This window comes from Pleurodeles waltl, chromosome 7 (genome assembly GCF_031143425.1).
Source record: "Pleurodeles waltl isolate 20211129_DDA chromosome 7, aPleWal1.hap1.20221129, whole genome shotgun sequence".
In the NCBI taxonomy this organism is placed as follows: domain Eukaryota; kingdom Metazoa; phylum Chordata; class Amphibia; order Caudata; family Salamandridae; genus Pleurodeles; species Pleurodeles waltl.
In genome coordinates, this window is record NC_090446.1 from 299,661,704 (window position 1) to 299,685,543 (window position 23,840).

Genomic DNA, 23,840 nt, shown 5'->3' on the forward strand with positions numbered 1-23,840 from the left:
ACTCATGGGCCCACCATTTAAACCCATGCATTCTTGTCAAATCCAATTTTTAACTTGGAAAGTAGCCTTTCTAATAGCCATCACTTCACTTAGAAGAGTCAGCGAAATACAGGCATTTACTATTCAAGAACCCTTTATAGAAATACATAAACATAAGGTGGTTCTCCGTACAAATCCACGATTCTTACCAAAAGTCATATCACTGTTTCATTTAAATCAAACGGTAGAACTCCCAGACTTCTTCTCACAGCCAGACTCAGTAGCAGAAAGGGCATTACATACGTTAGACATTAAAAGAGCGCTAATGTATTACATTAACAGAACAAAACAATTTAAAAAAACAAAACAATTGTTCGTCGCTTTCCAAAAACCACATGCAGGTAACCCCATATCCAAACAGGGCATTGCCAGATGGATTGTCAAATGCATACAAACCTGTTACCTAAAAGCTAAAAGAGAATTACCCATTACTCCAAGGGCACACTCCACTAGAAAGATAGGTGCCACAATGACTTTTCTTGGTAATATACCAATGGCAGAAATTTGTAAGGCAGCCACTTGGTCTACGCCTCATACATTTACTAAGCATTACTGTGTAGATGTGTTAGCAGCACAACAAGCCACAGTAGAACAGGCTGTACTTAGAACATTATTTCAAACAACTTCAACTCCTACAGACTAACCACCGCTTTTGGGGAGATTACTGCTTTGTAGTCTATGCACAGCATGTGTATCTGCAGCTATACATGCCATTGAACGGAAAATGTCACTTACCCAGTGTACATCTGTTCGTGGCATGTTGCGCTGCAGATTCACATGCGCCCTCCCACCTCCCCGGGAGCCTGTAGCTGTCTTAGTTGCATTGAAATTGAATATATGTAAATATTTTTGACTTTAATACTCTATGTACATACATATTTACTCACAGGTGTAGGTTTGTGTCGTCTTTGTGACGCCGCAGTCATATATAGGCACAACCATGGTGCACTGACGTCAGTTCTTTTCTTTCCACACCAGCCTACGTGCAGATCTGGAGAAGAGCTACCTCATTCATTTTTTTGACTACGTCATCATTTTTGTCGAGTTTGTGGATGTGTTGAGGGATGTCCAGCAAGACCGGATTCAAGCCCTGCGACTCCTGTCACCGAACTATGTCGGTGACGGATCTGCACCTCGTGTGCTTATGGTGTTTGTACCGCGATCACGACCTGAAGTTGTGCTCCGAGTGTCAGGCCATGAACCCGAAGGCTTTGAGGGAGCGGTCCTTAAAGCTCATGGCAGCCCCACACTCGACTCTGTGGCGCTCACGGTCCCATTCCAGAGGAAGGTCTCGAGATCGGCCGCGGAGTCGCCACCACTCTTCGTCCTCCAAGTCATCTGGACATTTGGGTCACAAAAAGAAGAAGTTGAAGAAAGACAAGCGTTCTTTGACTTCATCCCGTCGATCGGATGATTCGACGTGGTTAGAGCGTCGATGCTCTAGACCTCCGTCAATGGAGCCTTCTTCTGGGTTGGCTCTGTGATTCCCCGACTTCCCGGGAGCTGGAGCCACCCCGCATAACTCAAAGAGGTTTACGAGGCCATGAGCCTCATTTTTGGGGGGGTCCGACCCATCTTCGAAGCCTTCGGGCACAGGTGAGTCGCTTGAGGTCCCTCCGATTTCAAAGCCGTCGGCATCGGCCTCAGCTCCGGAAGGCCCCTCCGGATCCAATCGCAGATCTGTCCCAACGCCTGTCATGCCACGGCAAGCTTCCCTGGCATAGGGTCAGACGTCGATGCTCCAAACGTCAGTTGGGCCCACAATCGATGTCGATCCCATACTCCTACCCGACGAACTAGAGCCGGAACTACGTCGATCGACGCCGATTCCGTTCTCTATGGGCTCTCCTGGGCCCAGGTTTGATCCAGACCCTTATTCCTGTGGGTATGGATACGGGGAGAGTATGGAGGGGTCGCTGGACCCTTTAAAATACCAGCTTGACCCATAAATGGACTGGGTGCAGGATTTGGGTGAGGCCAGTGGACTAGACACCTCTCCTGACAGTGGTAGGCTTTCTCCTCCTAGCATGGCTACGGAGGAGGGTGCTTCCTACTCTATGGTGGTGAGAAGGGCAGCTGAGGTCTTTGACGTCAAGCTTCCTTCTGTGGAGGTTAGGCCTAACCTCCTCACCGACGTGCTTCATCCGGGGTCTTCCTCTTCCGAGCCCCTTTTACCGTTCAATGAAGCACTGACAAATGTCCTTTTGGGTACTTGGTCCAGGCCCAGCACAGGGGCTCCTGTGAATAGGACGATTGCCTCCCACCATCGGCCTGCGCCGTCAAGACCCAAAATTCCTGACCCAACACCCCACACCTGAGAGCCTTGTCATCCAGGCTTCTTTTTCATCTTGTGCATTCCCTGCCACACACCCCCGAATAGAGCATCAAAAAGACTGGATAATTTGGGGAAGAAGTTGTTTTCCTCCAATAGTCTAGCGCTGCAGTCCGTGAACACCGCATGCCTTTTGGGCCGCTATTCCCAAACTCTCTGGGATATGGTCTCGCAAGTGCTGCCTGCAGTTCCGCAGGAGGCCCGGACTGTCCTGTCCCAAGCCGTAACAGATGGGAGCGATGCAGCTAAGTTCATGATTCTTTGTGGACTGGATACGACCGACTCTGTGGGCAGATCGGTTGCATCGACAGTGGCATTGAGGCGCCACTCCTGGCTGAGAATGTCTGGCTTTTCTGGAGGAGTCCAGCAATCCTTGATGGACATGCCCTTTGATGGCATACATCGCTTAGCAGACAAGGCGGACTCGGCGCTCAAGAGCTTTAAGGATTCCCGAGCCACGGCACGGTCCTTAGACCCCAGCAGTCCGCCTTTCGCCCCTTTCGTGGCTATGGAATGGGCACCCAACCGCGTCCTTTTCCACCTGGCCACAGACACGCGCATGCTGTACAGACCCTGCGCGGCCACGGGATCTCACGTTTCCGGGGATCAGGGAGCCAGCGGGTCACCCAGTCCACCCTCGCCCCCTCCTCAGCCTCCAAGCCTTCCTAGTCCACAGGTACATCCGGAGCCAGTAGGTGGCAGGATACGCCATCACCTGCCCCAATGGCAAGCCATTACCTCGGACAGGTGGGTACTCCAAATTGTCAGAAGGGGCGGCTCCCGCCCCTTCAAAACATCTCCTCCAGCCATGCCACCTTCATACAGCCAGATATCGGAGGATCATATGATACCGATGTTACAGCCTCTATCCTGGATTTCGTTGAGAATGACTCTGAGGTTGCCGGGCCTCATGGCCTCATGGCCTCCTGCATCCTGCTGATTCAAAATGCCAGATGGCATATGCGGGCTCTGCAGTGGGACCTGAAGTTCCAGTGGGCGAAACATCAGGGGAATCTCTCCGACAAGGTCTAGATCTCGGATGGGACTGTGAATGACCTGCAGTGGTGGTTAACGAATAAGGATTGGGTCAAGGGCCGATCCCTCTCCTTTCCCCAACCAGATCTAAAGATCGTGACAGATCCGTCACTTCTGGGATGGAGTGGCCACATAGGAGAGGCAGAGATCAGAGGTATCTGGCCTCTGGCGGAAACCGGTCTCCATATCTAACAATCATCTAGAGCTTCAAGCAATTCAACTAGCTTTGAAAGCATTTCTTCCTTCCCTCAAGGGGAAAGCAGTGCAAGTGCTCACAGACAACTCCACCGCCATGTGGTATTGCAAAAAACAAAGCGGAGTGGGGTCGTGGACTCTTTGTCAAGAGGCCCTTCATCTCTGGACTTGGCATTTCCCTGGTGGTTCAACACCTGGCAGGCTCCTTGAATGCCAAAGCAGACAAACTCAGCCAACGATGCATGGTCGACCACGAAAGGCGTCTCCATCCGGAGGTGGCGCAAGGTCTCTTCCTGCGGTGGGAGAACCTTGGTTAGACTTGTTTGCCTCCGTAGAGAACATGCAATGTGGAACTCAGGCCTCCTGTACGCCTTCCCACCAATACCACTTCTGTCCAGAGTTCTGAAGAAGATCAGACAAGACTGTGACTCAGTAATACTGGTGGCTCCGGACTGGGCACAGAAAGTCTGGTATCCTGAGCTCCTCCAATCAGATTGCCTCTTCAGGAGGATCTTCTGTCACAGGAGCAGGGCAAGGTCCTCCACCCGAACCTGTCAACTTTGCGACTTCTTGCGTGGAGATTGAGCGGCGACAGTTGATGTCTTTCAACTTGCCAACCAAAGTCTGTGACGTTATCTTGGCAGCCAGGTGTCCTCAAACAAAACTGTATACGCCTGTCGTTGGAAGAAATTTGTGGCATGATGCATCGACAATTCTGTCGATCCTCTATCTGCTCCTCTCTATCAAGTTCTTCTCTTTATTCTTTCCCTTGCCCGGCAGGGTTCCACCTTGAGCACTCTTAAGGGATATCTCTCTGCTATCTCTGCGTTCTTAAGGTTACCTGATCAGCCTTCCTTATTTAAATCTCCCGTAGTTGGGAGGTTTTTTTAAAGGCCTCACTCATCTTTTTCCTCCTATCCCATTCATCATGCCACAGTGGGATCTCAACCTGCTCTTAACTTACCTTATGTGTACCCCATTTGAACTGCTTCACAACTGTCCTCTAAGGCTCTTAACTATAAAGACTGTCTTTCTAGTTGCCATTACTTCTGCCCGCAGAGTTAGTGAACTCATGGCTCTGTCATCTAAGCCACCTTTTCTTGCCTACACCCTGACAAAGTGGTATTTTGCACAAGGGCTTCTTTTCTACACAAGGTAGTGACAACCTTCCATGTCGGACAGTCCATCATGTTGCCTACCTTTTATGCACACCCACATCCCTCTAATGAAGAGGAGAGATTCCACCGTCCGGACCCAAAAAGAGCATAGGTGTTATATCTTGATCGTACCAAAGACTTCCGGGTGGATGATCAACTCTTTGTGGGATATGTGGGTGCAAAGAAGGGGAAGTCGGTGCAGGAGAGAACCATTTCAAGATGGGTACTCTTATGCATCAAACTTTTCTACGCTCTTGCTAAAAAGCAACCCCCTGAAGGTTTGCAAGCTCACTCCACCAGAGCTACTTTTGCTACCACAACGCTAACACAGGCATTCCAGTCGTGGATATTTGTCAGGCAGCAACGTGGGCAACGCTGCACACTTTTACCAAGCACTACTGCCTGGACAGTCAGGTCAGAAGGGATGGCTACTTTTGCTGTTCGGTTCTGCAGGACTTTTTGGTGTAATCTTAGTTTGCAGGCCCACCACTGGGGATGGTATTGCTACGGTATCTATTCAAAGGTAAGGAATCTGCAACTAGAAGTCTCTATCAGATGTACAAATTACTTACCTTCGGTAACAAAATATCTGGTAGAGACATACTCTAGTTGCAGATTCCTTACCGACCCACCCATTCTCCCTGCACTGCGAACTGATTTCTAGGGACAGGAACATTCCCTCGAGGGCCCTAGTTTTGGCTCACCACTCAGTGTTCTTCATGACTCTGCGCTACTGGTGTGAAAAGTTGTGAAAAAAACCTGACATCAGCGTGCCGGGGTGGCGCCTATATACGACCGCGACATCATCACGGCGAGCACAACACCATCGACGTCCGCAGAGTCGACTGACGCCACCTGATGGCATGCAGAGGTACTGCTCGAAGAAAAAAATCTCCAGATCCAGTCTGACACCTTGGGAAATTCAAAGGTAAGGAATCTGCAACTAAAATATGTCTCTACCAGATATTTTGTTACAGAAGGTAAGTAACTTGTACTTCTATTAGTGTCTGTCTTGTTGTATTTAGAATCCTCCACTACCCTTTCCATCCACAGCTAATTAGTTCACCCCTGTAGAATATTTTGGAATCTCTTGTCAGCTGTCTTACACTTGAGCTGTTGATGACTGTAATTTTATCGTAATGAAATGGAAAATGGAAAGCCAGCTTGGTCTGTATGCATTAATGTTACCACATGTCTTTTGCGCACAAACACACATTTGTTGGTTATGGTGTTAACCATTTCTTATATTTGCATGTTTCTGCTTTCACTAGTGTTGCATGTATTTACTATTGGCATTTTTCCAAAAAGTATATTTTTAAAAAAGCAAGCTGAGTGACTTGTTTTACTCAGCTGGTCTCTGATACCTTTTTTCAGTACATTCATTACTAATGTAAGCCACTGTGAAATTGAGAACCTGTTGAAATTGAGTTGTGCAGGGATAGGCACAAAGCATATCCAGTAAACATCTGGCTCTAATGTGTTTTCTGAGAGGACTTGACGTTTATTTTATCAGCGCCACGACCACAACCATGTCCCTCATTAGCACATTGCAACACCTAAACTGCACATCTTAAGAGTGAGATGCAATACACTCTCACTGCTCCTCAGACAGCCTGCACTGCACATGTTACATCAACTGACTTATTTGTGATGTCTGGGAACACTTTGAGATGAAACGAAACCAAACCTAATGAAGGAAAAGTGTATTACCGTCTCTTTCTCTTGCCCTTATGGCAGATGGGGCTGGTGCTGCAGCAGACGCGCTCTCTGCTTCCCTTAGCTTTTGCCACACAATGATACATGTTTAGTTTCATGATTTCAGCAGAAACATGCCCTGCAATGTGTTCCAGCACCACTGCGAGAGGCCCAGCTTCAATTTTGCAATGGCAGCTGCAGATAGTTTGAAGTGTAGATGATTAAATGTGAGGGATGAAATAAAAGATCTGTGTAAGTTATACGACTTCAGGACAATATTTTAAAATTGTGATATGTTGGTGAAAATAATTACATTGATTTAGTACTTTCTAGGCCACAGGAATCACTGATAGAGTACAAAAGGTAGAGAACTAAATCTTGAGTCTTTATATTAGGAGTAGATATTACTTGTATATATTTTTTATACCTAGAGTTTTTCCTCACCTTTACTGTTTACAATAATTTTACCCTTTATCTCTTATTCTTTGGCTGATCGATAAATGACCAACCGCTCAGAGTGAGCATTACAGTTTATTTCTAAATGGTTATATGCTTTGCTTCCTTACACCACCTCCTTACTGTTCCCTCTTTCAGGTATTATAATTGGGCTGTGGCTGCACCAATGATTCTCTCCTTGCAGGCCTTCCGGATGAATCTCCCAAAGGTAGCCACCAAAGCTTGTGTTTGTGTGCTTTTTACTAGCAATGAAGGATGTAACTTGGGAGGGTTACTTTTAAGCCCATTGAGATTTCTCATATCTGCATCAAACATTTCCATTTACAATCTTCTCAGATCACCATTGACAAGCTGGTGAAAGAGAAGATGCCAAGGAAGACAGGGCGCTGGTGGTTTTCGTGGAGAAGGAAAGATTTCACAGTCGAGGAGGTAATCTATATGCTAAAAGAATTGGGAAGAGAGTCAAACAGATTGTAGATAGTGCTGTGTTATTTCTCGACTGAATAGAGTGCCAGGATAGTTCAGTATTCACAATGTAATGTTATAATCTGCAAATAGTCTGGATTAGGACCTTTAAAATTCCTACTGAAAGAACTCAGGGGTATATTTAAGAAAAATGGCACTACCACTTTTCTTGCATCCCTTAGCGCCCCCCCCCCAACGCCACCATGTGTGTGCCGTATTAAAAAAACGGCGCACAATGCCTGTAGTTGGGGGACTAGCGTCAGAATTTTTGATGCTAGTCTGGCGCTTTGCTGTATTAGCGTAAAAAAATTCTGACGCTAATCCCTAAAAAAAAAACACCCAGAAGCCCATTGTAACCAATAGAACCCTCGTTTTAACGCCTGCTCTGAGCAGGTGTTAAAAGTGCTGGAAAAAATTCAAATCTAAGAGATTTCCTTGTGCCCTTTTTTGCCCCCACCCCTAATGGGGGATAGCCCCCTTTGCGTACATTATGGCTGGCACTGGCATAATGTAGCTGAAAGGGTTAGAAAGTGGTGCAGTGCATGCCTGGTGCCACTTTGTAAATATAGCGCAGTTTTTTTGGCCTTCTAACGCCACAGCGTCAAATAAGTGACGCCAATGTGGTGTTGGAATGGCGTTAGGGGCTCTTAAATATGCTCCTCAGTTCGTACAGGTATTTCATGTTACACTGGTTGTTTAACTTTGTCAATAACCTTCAGCATAGTGTGTCATTTGATTGTCTTGAAATACCCGAGCTTGTTTCCCATGATGTCAATGACCCTTGGTTTCAAATGTATGACTTCAGAGATTGAAATTGGACACCATAATGTTCTATCCATTCTTGCCTCTTTTTTTGTCAAATCATATTCCTTTACTATTTAATATCTCCTGAAACAGCAATCTGTAATCGTGGTCTTTATGTTCACTCTGATCAAGGTTCATGCACAATACATTTCTATGTTTCTGGTTTCAGCATGGGCTGGAATGATGTGGAATGGTGACAATAAGTGTCTTCCAATTTAAAAATAATAGTATCAATGCTATTCTTAGCAGGAATTCACCATATTAATCGTCGATAAGTAGGGGGAAAAATATGCTACATTGCAAAGATCTCAGTGATGTCCTCATTTATTTATTGTCTCCTTTGATGATTCAGTGGTAATTGGCCCAACAGTGTTCTGTCTTCGATTAGTTAAAATGTGGTTTATATTCCTACTTCTACACCTTTTGGTTTATCAACTTTTGTTGGCTTGAAATCAGTTGCACTGCACTCTGTACCCCATATATACAGCTGTCTAGTTGTTTGAAAATATAACTGCTGCACAGCAATCTGAAGGCTCCCTGGAAGTCTGATCAGTGGAAAGCTTTCACCATGAACAACACCCGCATATGTTGTTTTGCCTTTTCCTGATTGAAAGTTGACCCATAAGAAATATTGCTCTCTCTGATTTTCCACTATTGTTTTTCTGCCTGTTTTATAACTTCACTTATGTGCACTGTCCTGCTCTGTGTCTGTTTTGCAGTACTCCTTGCTGTCAACTTTGCAGCTTGACTTTGATACATTTGCTAGTTTGTTTCCTAAAATTCTCTGTAAAGTATGACAAATTGCATCATTTGTTGCCTGTTGCAGCTTTCTGACAATCTCTTAACCACTTCTCTGCCAGGCCTTTTCCCCCTCCTGTGCCAGGCCTTTTTTTGCCTATTTGGGGCAGTTCGCGCTTAGGCCCGCATAACCTTTTGTCCACATAAGCTAACCAAGCCAAATTTGCGTCCTTTTTTTCCAACATCCTAGGGATTCTGGAGGTACCCAGACTTTGTGGGTTCCCCTGAAAGAGGCCAAGAAATTGGCCAAAATACAGGAACATTTTTGTTTTTTTCAAAAAAATTGGAAAAAGTGGCTGCAGAAGAAGGCTTGTGGTTTTTCCCCTGAAAATGGCATCAACAAAGGGTTTGCGGTGCTAAACTCAGCAGTTTCCCAGCTTTCAGGAACAGGCAGACTTGAATCAGAAAACCCAATTTTTCAACACAATTTTGGGCATTTTTCTGGGACATACCCCATTTTTGCAATTTTTTGTGCTTTCAGCCTCCTTCCAGTCAGTGACAGAAATGGGCATGGGGTGGGGGTCGGATTGGGTCCGAGATCCGAGGGCCACCTGGTGCAGTCCCAAATTGAGGTTGCCTTCCCAAAGGTGAGTTTTGTCAGTGTTGAGTTTCAGGTACTTGTTCCCAATCCAGTTTACCAATTCAGTCATGTATGATATGAATCTGTTCCTTGTGTCCTTTGGCTTGTGCGATAGGGATAGGATGAGTTGTGTGTCATCTTCGTATGGTAGGATGGCGACATTGTGGGCTCCGATACGAGGGGTGTCATTTTTTGTTTGAATCTGTTTTATTAATTTTTAGATTTTACAGTCATTTCCAACCACTTAACATTATTTTGCTTTACAAATCTCATATTAATGATAGATGGTAACGTACATTGCAACATATGTGTGACGTATGCACAACTTTTTGTGTAAATGGCTTTACAATGATGTAACAGTTATGTTGCAGTGTTTCATAATACAGTTGAGCAGTTCAAACAATCCTTGAGGTATCAACATGAATGTACAGCAGTGTCACTGATATAAGTGGGGAGTAAACATGCATGCATATGTTGCGGCAGTGTCAGATTCATACATTTGCACCGATCAAACAAAATAAAGGAACCAGTGTGAACAGTTCTGATGGGTACAACTACCTGTGGATTCCTCACCTTATGAATTCATCCTTGCGCCAGCATCCGGCGGAAAGTCTTCTTCCTAGCTGTCCACGTCGACGAGGACGTCATAATGGCACGGCTCCACGTGACTCCGTCTGACGTCAACTTGCCAATAAGAGGTCCTCGTCGACATACTGACGCCAGTTTTCCTTTTTTCCGTGCCTTCGACGCCAACGGTTTTTCTTCCTGGCTCGTTGATTACTGTTGCGTTTTTTGGTGGTTACAAGGTCGCCTCCAAAGAAGTCTGGTTTCAAGCCATGTAGAGAATGTGGGGGTCGGATGTCAGTGACCGATCCACATTCGGATTGTATTTGGTGCCTTAGTTCTGAGCATGATGTTGAAGGATGCTCATCGTGCCAGAGTATGAACCCTAAGACTCTAAAAGAGCGCGAGGCGAAGCTTTTTCTGGCGAAAGCGAAGAAGGGCCATAAGAGGGATTCCTCCCATGCTTCACCAAAGAAGCATAAGAAGCGGTGTCATCATGACTCTTGGCGCCGGTCGGAGTGGAGCCGATCGAGGTTGAGGTCTCGGTCTCTGTCTTCTCGACGCCAGAAGACATGGGAGATGAGCCCTACTGTGACGCCTCAGCCCAGGAGTCTGGGGTTGTCGCCAGCGCCGTCTGTCTTTGAGGTTGCTCATCATAGCCCTCAATTTTCGCCGGCGTCGAGGGAGCCTGATGTACAGCAGTCATCTACTCGGCAATATCCTGCTTTCCCGGCTCCAGGGGCGGATCCGGCTGCATTTTTTAATGCAATGTATGCCGTTTTTCAGTCCATGGCCCCTGCTGGTGCACCGGCGGGTCCCACAGGGCCATTGGCATTTGATTTGGGCTCTCCGGCACCGTATAAGGCGGCTCCATTCATGCCCTTTTGTCCGGCGGAGAGTGTCAGATCGGCGCGAGGGTATCTCCTTGTGGGAGTTCACCACCTGTGACGGTGGCTCCACCATCGCGTCAGCCGACGCCATCGCCGCGCCATTCGACGTCAATGATGTCTCCTTCCAGACCGGCTCCATCGCCTTCCTGCCAACCGACTCCGCGGAGGTCATCGTTGGACTCTGTGTCGGCGCCGAGGTTCGAAGTCTTCGGCGTCGATGGATTCATTATCGACGCCGGCATTGGAGACACATCTTCGTTCTCATAGGAAGGCTTTAAGACTTTTGGAGGAGGAAGAGTACAGACAGCTGGAGGAAGGTGAGATTGAGCCTTTGGATGAATTCCAAGGTCTGGCCACTGCAAATGGGCTGGATACTTCCCCGGAGTGGGACATTGCGTCTCCGGGGGAGTTTACAGAAGAGGCTGCATCCTTCCATACTGTGGTAAGGAAGGCAGCAGAGTTTCTGGACTTGCCCTTGTCTGTGGCGGAGGTGAAAACTAACCTGCTCACAGAGGTGTTGCATTCTTCTGTGTCCAGTGCTGATCCTTTGCTGCCTTTCAATGAGGCTTTAACTGAGCCTATATTGGACTTGTGGAGGAAGCCAGTTACGACTCCTGCGGTGAACAGGGCAGTGGCGAGGAGACATAGGGGCGCACCAGGAGATCCGGTTTTCCTGTCACGTCATCCGACTCCTGAAAGTTTAGTAGTCCAGGCGTCTTGCTCCGCAAAGTCTGCTCCTGGAACATTCCCTGGAGTCCCAACTGATAGGGAGTCCAAGAGGATGGAGCAGTCTTCGAAGAAGATCTTTTCATCCTGTAGTATGGCACTCAAGGCTACTATTTCTACCTGTGTGCTGGGCAGGTATGTCCACGCCCTTATGGACTCCGCTAAAGAAATGGCCAAGGATCTGCCACAGGAGGTGCAAAGGTCCTTTGGGTCTCTTTTTACGGATGCGCAGGCGGCTGCACAACAAATTATACAGTCTGGCCTGGACACGTCTGATTCGGTAGCCAGGGCCATGGGAACATCTGTGGCTACTAGGAGGCATGCCTGGTTAAGGTCCTCTGGATTTTCATCGGACGTTCAATCCACCTTATAAGATCTACCATTCGATGGGGAAAAGCTGTTTGGAGAGAAGGTGGATTCTGCCCTTGAACGGTTTAAGGACAGTTGGGCAACAGCTAAGTCTTTGGGCTTACAGACTGCTGCTGCTGCATCTTGTAGACCTTTTCGCAGGTGTATGGGGTTTACACATGGCTCTGCCTTTCGGAGGTCCCAATACTTGGCCCAGCAACCTTCCAATCCGCCCTATCGTGCCTTTAGAGGGCGGGGTAGGGGTAGAGCTAGAGGGCCAGTCCAGCAGCCTTCATCTTCATCCTCCTCCTCCAGTGGACAACAGCAGAAGCAGCCCTAGTTTTCCCCACTTTATCGTCCATACTTCTCCTGTAGGGGGAAGATTGAGCCTTTTTCTCCAAAAGTGGGAGTGGATTACAACGGACTCGTGGGTGTTAAGAATTGTGGAAAAAGGTTATGCTCGCCCCTTTCAGGAGTCCCCTCCTCCCTTTTCCCCCGTCCCTCATTTTGTTCAGAAGACCATCTTCTGTTGTTGCAACAGGAGGTTATGACCATGTTGTCAAAGGGCGCAATAGAGTTGGTGCTGTTGAAGGAAAGGGGTCAGGGGTGTTATTCAAGATATTTCCTGATTCCCAAAGCGGACGGTCGTCTAAAACCAATCCTAGACTTGAGGATTTTGAATTTGTTCCTCAAACAGGAGAAATTCAAAATGCTGACCCTAGCGCAGGTACTATTGGCGTTGAACGAAGGAGACTGGATGGTGTCTGTCGACTTGCAGGATGCGTACTTTCATATTCCAATAATCAAGTTGCACAGAAGTATCTCCGGTTTGTGGTCGTGACGCAACACCCCAGTTTGCTGTCCTTCCGTTTGGACTTACTTCAGCACCTCAGGTTTTTACGAAGGTGATGGCGGTTGTAGGAAGTTGGCTCTGTATGTACTATTTCAAAGTAAGAAATAGCATGCACAGAGTCCAAGGGTTCCCCTTAGAGGTAAGAGATAATTCTAATGCTCTATTTTGTGGTAGTGTGGTCGAGCAGTAGGCTTATCAGAGGGTAGTGTTAAGCATTTGTTGTACACACACAGGCAATAAATGAGGAACACACACTCGAAGACAATTCCAGGCCAATAGGTTTTTATATAGAAAAATATATTTTCTTAGTTTATTTTAAGAACCACAGGTTCAATATTTACAAACAATACTTTAAATGAAAGGTATTTCACTTAGGAACTTTAGGAACTTTGAATTTACAAAATAGCATATACAGTTTTCACACAAATGGCAATAAGCTATTTTAAAACTGGACACTGCAATTTTCAACAGTTCCTGGGGGAGGTAAGTGTTTGTTAGTTTTGCAGATAAGTAAACCACCTACAGGGTTCAAAGTTGGGTCCAAGGTAGCCCACCGTTGGAGGTTCAGGGCAACCCCAAAGTTACCACTCCAGCAGCTCAGGGCCGGTCAGGTGTAGAGGTCAAAGTGGTGCCCAAAACTCATAGGCTTCAGTGGAGAAGGGGGTGCCCCGGTTCCAGTCTGCCAGCAGGTAAGTACCCGCGTCTTCGGAGGGCTGACCAGGGGGGTTTTGTAGGGCACCGGGGGGGACACAAGTCAGCACAAAAAGAACACCCTCAGCGGCACGGGGGCGGCCGGGTGCAGTGTGCAAACAGGCATCTGGTTTGCAATGGAGTTCAATGGGAGACCAAGGGGTCCCTTCAGAGATGCAGGCAGGCAAGGGTGGAGCTCCTCGGGGTAGCCACCACCTGGGCAAGGGAGAGGGCCACCTGGGGGTTGCTCCTGCACTGGAGGTCTGATCCTTCAGGTCCTAGGGGCTGCGGGTGCAGTGTCCTTACCAGGCGTCGGGTCTTTGAAGCAGGCAGTCACGGTCAGGAGGAGCCTCTGGATTCCGTCTGCAGGCGTCACTGTGGGGACTGTGGGGGGGTCAACTCTGGCTACTCACAGGCTCGCAGTCGCTGGGGAGTCCTCCCTGTAGTGTTTGTTCTCCACAAGTCGAGCCGGGGGCATCGGGTGCAGAGTGCAAAGTCTCACGCTTCCGGCGGGAAACGTGTGTTCTTTCAAAGTTGTTTCTTTGTTGTAAAGATGCTTCCTTCTTGGAGCAGAGCCGCTGTCCTCTGGAGTTCTTGGTCCTTTTAGATGCAGGATAGTCCTCTGAGGCTTCAGAGGTTGCTGGACCCTGTGGGGCGCGTCGCTGGAGTAGTTCTTTTAAAGTGGGGAGACAGGCCGGTAGAGCTGGGGCCAAAGCAGTTGGTGTCTCTGTCTTCTCTGCAGATTTTTCAGCTCAGCAGTCCGTCTTCGTCTTAGGTTGCAGGAATCTATCTTGCTAGGTTTGGGAGCCCCTAAATACTCAATTTAGGGGTGTATCTAGGTCTGGGGGTTAGTAGCCAATGGCTACTCTCCTTGAGGGTGGCTACACCCTCTTTGTGCCTCCTCCCTGAGGGGAGGGGGGCACATCCCTATTCCTATTGGGGGAATCCTCCATCTGCAAGATGGAGGATTTCTAAAAGTCAGAGTCACCTCAGCTCAGGACACCTTAGGGGTTGTCCTGACTGGCCAGTGACTCTCCTTGTTTTTCTCATTATCTCTCCTGGACTTGCCGCCAAAAGTGGGGGCTGTGTCCAGGGGGCGGGCATCTCCACTAGCTGGAGTGCCCTGGGGCATTGTAACACGAAGCCTGAGCCTTTGAAGCTCACTGCTAGGTGTTACAGTTCCTGCAGCGGGGAGGTGTGAAGCACCTCCACCCAGAGCAGGCTTTGTTTCTGTCTTCAGAGAGCACAAAGGCTCTCACCACATGGGGTCAGACACTCGTCTCTCAGAAGCAGGCTGGCACAGACCAGTCAGTCCTGCACTGAACAATTGGGTAAAATACAGGGGGCATCTCTAAGATGCCCTCTGTGTGCATTTTTTAATAAATCCAACACTGGCATCAGTGTGGGTTTATTATTCTGAGAAGTTTGATACCAAACTTCCCAGTATTCAGTGTAGCCATTATGGAGCTGGGGAGTTCGTTTTTGACAGACTCCCACACCATATACTCTTATGGCTACCCTGCACTTACAGTGTCTAAGGTTTTGCTTAGACACTGTAGGGGCATAGTGCTCATGCACCTAGGCCCTCATCTGTGGTATAGTGCACCCTGCCTTAGGGCTGTAAGGCCTGCTAGAGGGTTGACTTACCTATGCCACAGGCAGTGTGAGGTTGGCATGGCACCCTGAGGGGTGTACCATGTCGACTTAGTCATTTTCTCCCCACCAGCACACACAGATGGCAAGCAGTGTGTCTGTGCTGAGTGAGGGGTCCCGAGGGTGGCATAAGACACGCTGCAGCCCTTAGAGACCTTCCCTGGCATCAGGGCCCTTGGTACCAGGGGTACCAGTTACAAGGGACTTACCTGGGTGCCAGGGTTGTGCCAATTGTGGAGACAATGGTACATTTTAGGTGAAAGAACAATGGTGCTGGGGGCTGGTTAGCAGGGTCCCAGCACACTTCTCAGTCAAGTCAGCATCAGTATCAGACAAAAAGTGGGGGGTTAACTGCAACAGGGAGCCATTTCCTTACAGCGGTTGTTGCAGCACATCTCAGAAGGAGGGAAGTAGCGGCTTTTCCCTACGTGGAAGATTGGTTGATCAAAGCCAAGACTCCAGAGCTTGTGTTGTCTCATCTGCGAATGACAACCCAGTTGTTGTTCGATCTGGATTTTTCAGTAAATGTACCCAAATCTCACCTGTAGCCCTCTCAACGCCTCCTGTTCATAGGGGCAAATACTGGACACAACATTGTTTCGGGCCTACCCCCCGCCTCAGCGGGTTCGGGACATTCAGGCGCTTATTCCAATGTTTCAAATTGGAGCAGCAGTTCCAGTCCTCAAGGTCTTACGCCTGCTAGGTCTGTTTGCTTCTTGCATTCTGTTGGTCACTCACGCTCGCTGGCATATGAGGGCTCTTCAGTGGTGCCTCCGCAGGCAGTGATTCCAGCACAAAGGAGATCTCGGGGATTCAATAAAGATCTCCAGGGACGCTGTAGTGGATCTTCATTGGTGGACAGTGGACGGCAACCTTTCCCAAGGAAAACCGTTTTCACTACCACCTCCTGTGGCCACAGTAATATCGGATGCTTCCATTCTAGGGTGGGGAGCTCATCTGGGGGACCTGGAGATCAAGGGTCATTGGTCTCCAGCGGAACAGATGTTGCATATCAATCTGTTGGAGTTGCGGACGGTACGTTTGGCGCTCAAGACCTTCCTCCCTTCCCTTCGCGGTCAGTCAGTTCAGGTCCTGACAGACAACACTACCGCGATGTGGTATATAAACAAGCAGGGAGGAGTAGGGTCGTACCTTCTCTGCAGAGAGGCTCTGCGACTCTGGTCCTGGGTTCAGGACCATCAGATTTGCTTAATAGCGAATCATATGGCTGGAGTACTGAATGTACGTGCGGACGGTCTCAGTCGTCTCTTCTCAGTAGATCATGAGTGGCGTCTCCATCCAGACCTGGTCCTCTACATCTTTGGGATGTGGGGTATGCCTCAGGTGGATCTATTTGCCACTCGGGAGAACGCACACTGTCCGTTGTTGCAGCCTCCAGTATCCGTTGCAAGGAGCGTTGGGGGATGCGTTTCAGATGTCCTGGAGTGGCCAGTTGCTTTACGTGTTTCCCCCCATACCCATGATTCCTCGGGATCTGAGGAAAGTTCGTCAAGACCGGGCCCAAGTCATCTTGGTGGCACCGGACTGGCCGAGAAGGGTATGGTATACAGACCTGCTTCAACTCTCTCAGTGCCCTCCGCTCCGACTCCCGCTCAGGGCAGTTCTCCTCTCACAGTCGCAGGGGCAGGTTCTACACCCCCACCTCCAGAGCCTGCGCCTTCGTGCCTGGAGATTGAACGGGGCAACCTGAGTTCCTTTTCTCTCCCACCGGATGTAGTGGATGTTATTCTATCGTCCAGGCGACACTCCACTAAATCCATTTATGCTGGTAGGTGGGCAAAATCTGTCGTTTGGTGTGGAGAGAATCAAAAAGATCCCTTAAAGGCCCACCTTTCAGATGTTCTTTTGTTTGCTCTTGATTTAGCAATGAAAGGCTGTACGGTAGCTATGGTAAAAAGGTTATTTGGCGGCTTTGTCGGCTTTTCTTTGCTTTCCGGACCAGCCTTCTTTATTTAAATCTCCGATTGTAAATAGGTTCATTAAGGGTTTAGTTAATACGTTTCCTCCCACGCCCTTTCACATGCCTCAGTGGGACCTGAATCTGGTACTGACATTTCTGATGGGTTCACCTTATGAGCCTATGCATTCATGCCCGTTGAGATACTTAGTCCTAAAGACTGTTTTCTTGATTGCGATTTCTTCTGCTAGGAGGGTTGGGGAACTTCAAGCCCTTTCTGTTAAACCTCCATTTACCATGTTTTTCCCTGATAAAGTGGTGTTCAAAACCAGGGCAGCTTTTCTGCCAAAGGTTGTCACTCCTTTTCACATGGGTCAGGCTATTACCCTTCCCTCGTTCTACCCTCCTCCCCACCCCTCTAAGGATGAAGAGAGGCTCCATCGGTTGGACCCTAAGAGGGCTCTGAGTTTCTACCTGGAGAGAACAAAAGATTTTCGTCTAGATGATCAGCTGTTCGTAGGGTATGTTGGACAGCGGAAGGGCAGAGCGGTCCAGAAACGAACAATCTCCAGGTGGGTCATCCTGTGTATAAAAGTTTGTTACTCTCTGCCGAAGAAAGTTCCCCCTGAAGGTATCAGGGTCCATTCTACCAGGGCTAAGTCCAGTTCTTCGGCCCTAGCGAGAGGAGTACCATTAGTGGGCATTTGTAAAGCGGCAACTTGAGCGTCCCACCATACCTTCGTAAAACATTATTGTTTGGACTCTGAAGTGAGGAGGGACGGTCATTTTGCTCACTCGGTATTACAAGCTTTCTTGGTGTAATCAGGCGGGCACCTACTACCGAGTGCGGTACGGCTTTGGGACTCTATTCATAAGGTGAGGAATCCACAGGTAGTTGTATCCATCAGAAGAACAAGTTACTTACCTTCGGTAACGCTTTTTCTGGTGGATACACTAGCTACCTGTGGATTCCTCACAATCACTCCTGCCACCCCGTTGCCTGCCTGATTTCACAGTTATCTTGTAAATGGTTGATTTTTGTTTATTTATATATATATATATATATATATATATATGTTCGATGGCATGTGTAGCTGCAGATACACATGCTGTGCACATCCCGCCATCTGGTGTTGGGCTCGGAGTGTTACAAGTTGTTTTTCTTCGAAGAAGTCTTTTTTCGAGTCACGAGACCGAGGGACTCCTCCCCTTTCGACTCCATTGCGCATGGGCGTCGACTCCATCTTAGATTGTTTTTTTTTCCCGCCATCGGGTTCTGACGTGTTCCTTTTCGCTCCGTGTTTCGGGTCGGAAAGTTAGTTAGAATCTCGTAAAAATCGTCGGTATTGTTTGCGTTCGGTATCGGGTTAGTTACAACAGATCGACACCGGATTAAGAAGAGCTCCGGTGGCCCTTCGGGGTTTTCTTCCATCCCCGTCGGGGCCTGGACGACCCGGCCACGTGTCTCTTCAAGGCTGATGGAACGGACCCCATTCCGCTTCTGTCCAAAATGCCATAACAAGTATCCATATACAGATCAACATCTGGTCTGTAACTTGTGTTTGTCACCAGAACACAAGGAGGATACTTGTGAGGCCTGTTGAGCGTTTCGGTCCAGGAAGACACTCAGGGACCGAAGAGCAAGAAGACTGCAAACGGCGTCGGCGCCGACAGGACAAGAGCGTTTCGAGGAGGAGGAAGAAACCTTCTCCACCCAGGAGTCGGACTCTGAGGAGATCGATCCAGAGGAAACGCCGAAAACCGTGAGTAAGACGTCGAAACCAAGAACTCACGAGAAAAGCGCTAAAGCCCAGGGGACGCCACTGCCAACAGGCCATGGCTTAACCCGAAAAGTAGGTGACCGTTCAACAGCACCGAAAAAGGGCGAGCTGGTGTCGAAGTCATCCGACTCCGGTCGAGATACCGGCACACAGCAATCTCGGGCCCGAGATAGTGGCTCAGAGAAGATTCGGCACCGAGACAGCGGCACCGAAACGGGTCGGCACCGAGAGAGCACGACGCCGAAAGTAAAAAAGGTTTCGTCGGAGCCGAAAAAAGCAGCCAAAAAGGTTTCGGTACCGAAATATCCGGCCTCGGAACCGAAAACAAGTTCCTACACTGAGGAACAAGGACTGTCCACACAAATGAAGACACATAGATTTGGACAGGAATTACAGGCAATAGAGCCAGATCACACACAAAGACGGCTCTTTATTCAAAAAGATACAGGGAAGATCAGCACTCTTCCTCCAGTCAAAATGAAACTCAAGCTTGCCTTCCAAGACAAAGACAAACAGCCACACGCAAAGGTGGCTAAACAAGTAACACCGCCAGCATCCCCACATCACTCTCCGCAACCATCACCGGTAGCCACTCCACCAATGATGCAATCCCCAACTCATACAGGAATGAGTCAAGATGACCCTGACGCATGGGACCTTTATGACGCACCAGTGTCAGATAATAGTCCAGAATGCTATCCAGCTAAACCATCGCCACCAGAGGGATAGTACAGGCTACACACAGGTGGTGTCAAGAGCAGCTGCATTTCATAATGTCAGCCTTCATTCAGAGCCCATTGAAGACGACTTTCTTTTTAAAACACTGTCGTCCACACACAGCCAATATCAGAGTCTTCCTATGCTACCCGGAATGCTAAAACACTCCAAACAAGTGTTTGAGGAGCCTGTTAAAGGGAGAGTCATTACTCCAAGAGTAGATAAAAAATATAAACCGCCACCAACAGACCCAGTGTACATTACACAACAGCTAACACCAGACTCTGTTGTAGTGGGAGCAGCGCGCAAAAGAGCCAACTCTCATACTTCAGGTGATGCACCACCTCCAGATAAAGAAAGTCGAAAATTCGATGCTGCAGGCAAAAGGGTGGCAGCACAGGCAACAAACCAGTGGCGTATTGCAAATTCGCAAGCTTTGCTAGCCAGATATGATAGGGCCCATTGGGATGAGATGCAACACCTTATTGAACATTTACCCAAGGAGTTCCAAAAAAGAGCGCAGCAAGTAGTAGAAGAAGGACAGGGTATCTCCAATAATCAGATACGGTCAGCAATGGATGCTGCAGACACAGCTGCTAGAACTGTCAACACAGCTGTAACAATAAGGAGACATGCATGGCTGCGTACATCAGGATTTAAACCAGAGATACAGCAAGCTGTGCTGAATATGCCATTCAATGGACAGCAGTTGTTTGGGCCGGAAGTGGACACTGCGATCGAAAAACTTTAAAAAGACACTGACACGGCCAAAGCCATGGGCGCACTCTACTCCCCACAGAGCAGAGGCACATTTCGAAAGACACAATTTCGAGGGCAAACCACAGAAGCCACAACCTCACAAACAAAGCCCACTTACCAGAGCCAGTATCAGCGGGCGGTTTTCGGGGACAATATAGAGGGGGACAATTTCAGAGGAATAGAGGAAAGTTCCAAAGTCCCAAAACTGCTCCAAACAAGCAGTGACTTCAAGGTCACAAATCCCCAACACATAACACCTGTGGGGGGGAGACTAACCAAGTTTTACAAACATTGGGAGGAAATAACAACAGACACTTGGGTCTTAGCAATTATCCAGCATGGTTATTGCATAGAATTTCTCAAATTCCCTCCAAACATCCCACCGAAAACACACAATATGTCAAAACAACATATAGATCTTCTAGGACTAGATGTTCAGGCATTGCTACAAAAAGAAGCAATAGAGTTAGTACCAAAACAACAAATAAACACAGGAGTTTACTCCCTGTACTTTCTGACACCCAAAAAAAGACAAGAGTCTGAGACCTATACTAGATCTCAGAACATTAAATACCTACATCAAATCAGATCACTTTCACATGGTTACATTACAAGACGTAATCCCACTCCTCAAACAACAAGACTACATGACAACACTAGACCTAAAGGATGCATATTTCCATATACCAATACATCCTTCACACAGAAAGTACCTAAGGTTTGTATTCCAAGGGATACATTACCAATTCAAAGTGTTGCCATTCGGAATAACAACTGCACCAAGAGTTTTTACAAAATGCCTAGCAGTAGTAGCTGCACATATCAGAAGGCAGCAAATACATGTGTTCCCGTACCTAGATGATTGGTTAATCAAAACCAACACACTAAGACGGTGTTCACAACACACAAAATATGTCATAGAAATCCTCCACAAACTAGGTTTCTCAATCAATTACACAAAGTCACACCTTCTGCCGTGTCAAACACAGCAATACTTAGGAGCAACAATCAACACTGCAAAAGGGATTGCCACTCCAAGTCCACAAAGAGTTCACACATTTCACAATGTGATACAGACCATGTATCCAAATCAAAAGATACAAGTCAAACTGGTGATGAAACTACTAGGCATGATGTCTTCATGCATAGCCATTGTCCCAAACGCAAGGTTGCACATGCGGCCCTTACAACAGTGCCTAGCATCACAATGGTCACAAGCACAGGGTCAGCTTCTAGATCTGGTGTTGATAGACCGCCAAACATACATCTCGCTTCAATGGTGGAACAGTATAAATTTAAACCAAGGGCGGCCTTTCCAAGACCCAGTGCCACAATACGTAATAACAACAGATGCTTCCATGATAGGGTGGGGAGCACACCTCAATCAACACAGCATCCAAGGACAATGGGACATACAGCAAAAACAGTTTCACATAAATCACTTAGAACTGTTAGCGGTATTTCTAGCGCTCAAAGCATTTCAACCCATAATAAGCCACAAACACATTCTTGTCAAAACAGACAACATGACAACAATGTATTACCTAAACAAACAGGGAGGCACACACTCAACACAGTTGTGTCTCCTAACACAGAAAATATGGCATTGGGCGATTCACAACCACATTCGCCTAATAGCACAATTTATTCCAGGAATTCAGAACCAGTTAGCAGACAATCTCTCTCGGGATCACCAACAGATCCATGAATGGGAGATTCACCCCCAAATACTAAACACTTACTTCCAAATGTGGGGAACACCACAAATAGATCTATTTGCAACAAAAGAAAACTCAAAATGCCAAAACTTCGCATCCAGGTACCCACAAGATCAGTCTCAGGGCAATGCGTTATGGATGAGCTGGTCAGGGATATTTGCTTACGCTTTTCCCCCTCTCCCACTCCTTCCATATCTAGTAAACAAATTGAGTCAAAACAAACTCAAACTCTTACTAATAGCACCGACATGGGCAAGACAACCTTGGTACACAACACTACTAGACCTCTCAGTAGTACCTCATGTCAAACTACCAAACAGACCAGATCTGTTAACACAACACAAACAACAGATCAGACATCCAAATCCAGCATCGCTGAATCTAGCAATTTGGCTTTTGAAATCCTAGAATTTGGACACTTAGACCTCACACAAGAATGTATGGAAGTCATAAGACAAGCTAGAAGACCTACCACTAGACACTGCTATGCAAATAAGTGGAAAAGATTTGTTTATTACTGCCATAATAATCAAATTCAACCCTTACACGCATCTGCCAAAGATATAGTAGGATACTTACTACAATTGCAAATGTCAAAGCTAGCTTTCTCTTCAATAAAGATACATCTAACCGCAATTTCAGCCTACCTGCAAATTACGCACTCAACTTCATTATTTAGGATACCAGTCATAAAAGCATTTATGGAAGGCCTAAAAAGAATTATACCACCACGAACACCACCAGTTCCTTCATGGAAACTCAACATTGTCTTAACACGACTCATGGGTCCACCGTTTGAGCCCATGCACTCTTGTGAAATGCAATACTTAACATGGAAAGTTGCATTTTTAATTGCCATCACATCTCTAAGAAGAGTGAGTGAAATTCAAGCATTTACCATACAAGAACCATTTATTCAAATACACAAGCATAAAGTAGTTCTACGGACAAATCCAAATTTTTTACCAAAAGTGATCTCACCGTTCCACTTGAATCAAACGGTAGAATTACCAGTGTTCTTCCCACAGCCAGATTCTGTAGCTGAAAGAGCACTGCATACATTAGACATCAAAAGAGCACTAATGTACTACATTGACAGAACAAAACAAATTCGAAAAACAAAACAACTATTAATTGCTTTCCAAAAACCTCATACAGGGAATCCAATTTCTAAACAAGGCATTGCTAGATGGATAGTTAAGTGTATTCAAACCTGCTATCTTAAAGCAAAGAGAGAGCTGCCTATTACACCAAAGGCACACTCAACCAGAAAAAAAGGGGCTACCATGGCCTTTCTAGGAAATATTCCAATGAACGAAATATGTAAGGCAGCAACATGGTCTACGCCTCATACATTTACCAAACACTAATGTGTAGATGTGTTAACGGAACAACAAGCCACAGTAGGTCAAGCTGTACTACGAACATTATTTCAAACAACTTCAACTCCTACATGCTGAACCACCGCTTTTGGGGAGATAACTGCTTACTAGTCTATGCACAGCATGTGTATCTGCAGCTACACATGCCATCGAACGGAAAATGTCACTTACCCAGTGTACATCTGTTCGTGGCATTAGTCACTGCAGATTCACATGCGCCTCCCCGGGAGCCAGTAGCCGTTTAGAAGTTGATCTTGAACATTTGTAAATTTGTAAATATATTAC

The 23,840-nt window shown here is 47.2% G+C and overlaps 1 protein-coding gene across 4 annotated transcripts in view; it reads left to right on the forward strand.

Moving 5' to 3' along the window:
* Window positions 1–23,840, forward strand: part of LPIN3 (lipin 3) — a 426,254-nt gene that overhangs the window by 316,402 nt on the left and 86,012 nt on the right. For all 4 annotated transcript variants that reach the window (XM_069243720.1, XM_069243718.1, XM_069243719.1 and 1 more), the window contains exons 11-12: window positions 7,048–7,117; window positions 7,246–7,338. In XM_069243720.1, the coding sequence (XP_069099821.1) occupies window positions 7,048–7,117; window positions 7,246–7,338 (163 nt within the window). The remainder of the gene's footprint in view (window positions 1–7,047; window positions 7,118–7,245; window positions 7,339–23,840) is intronic.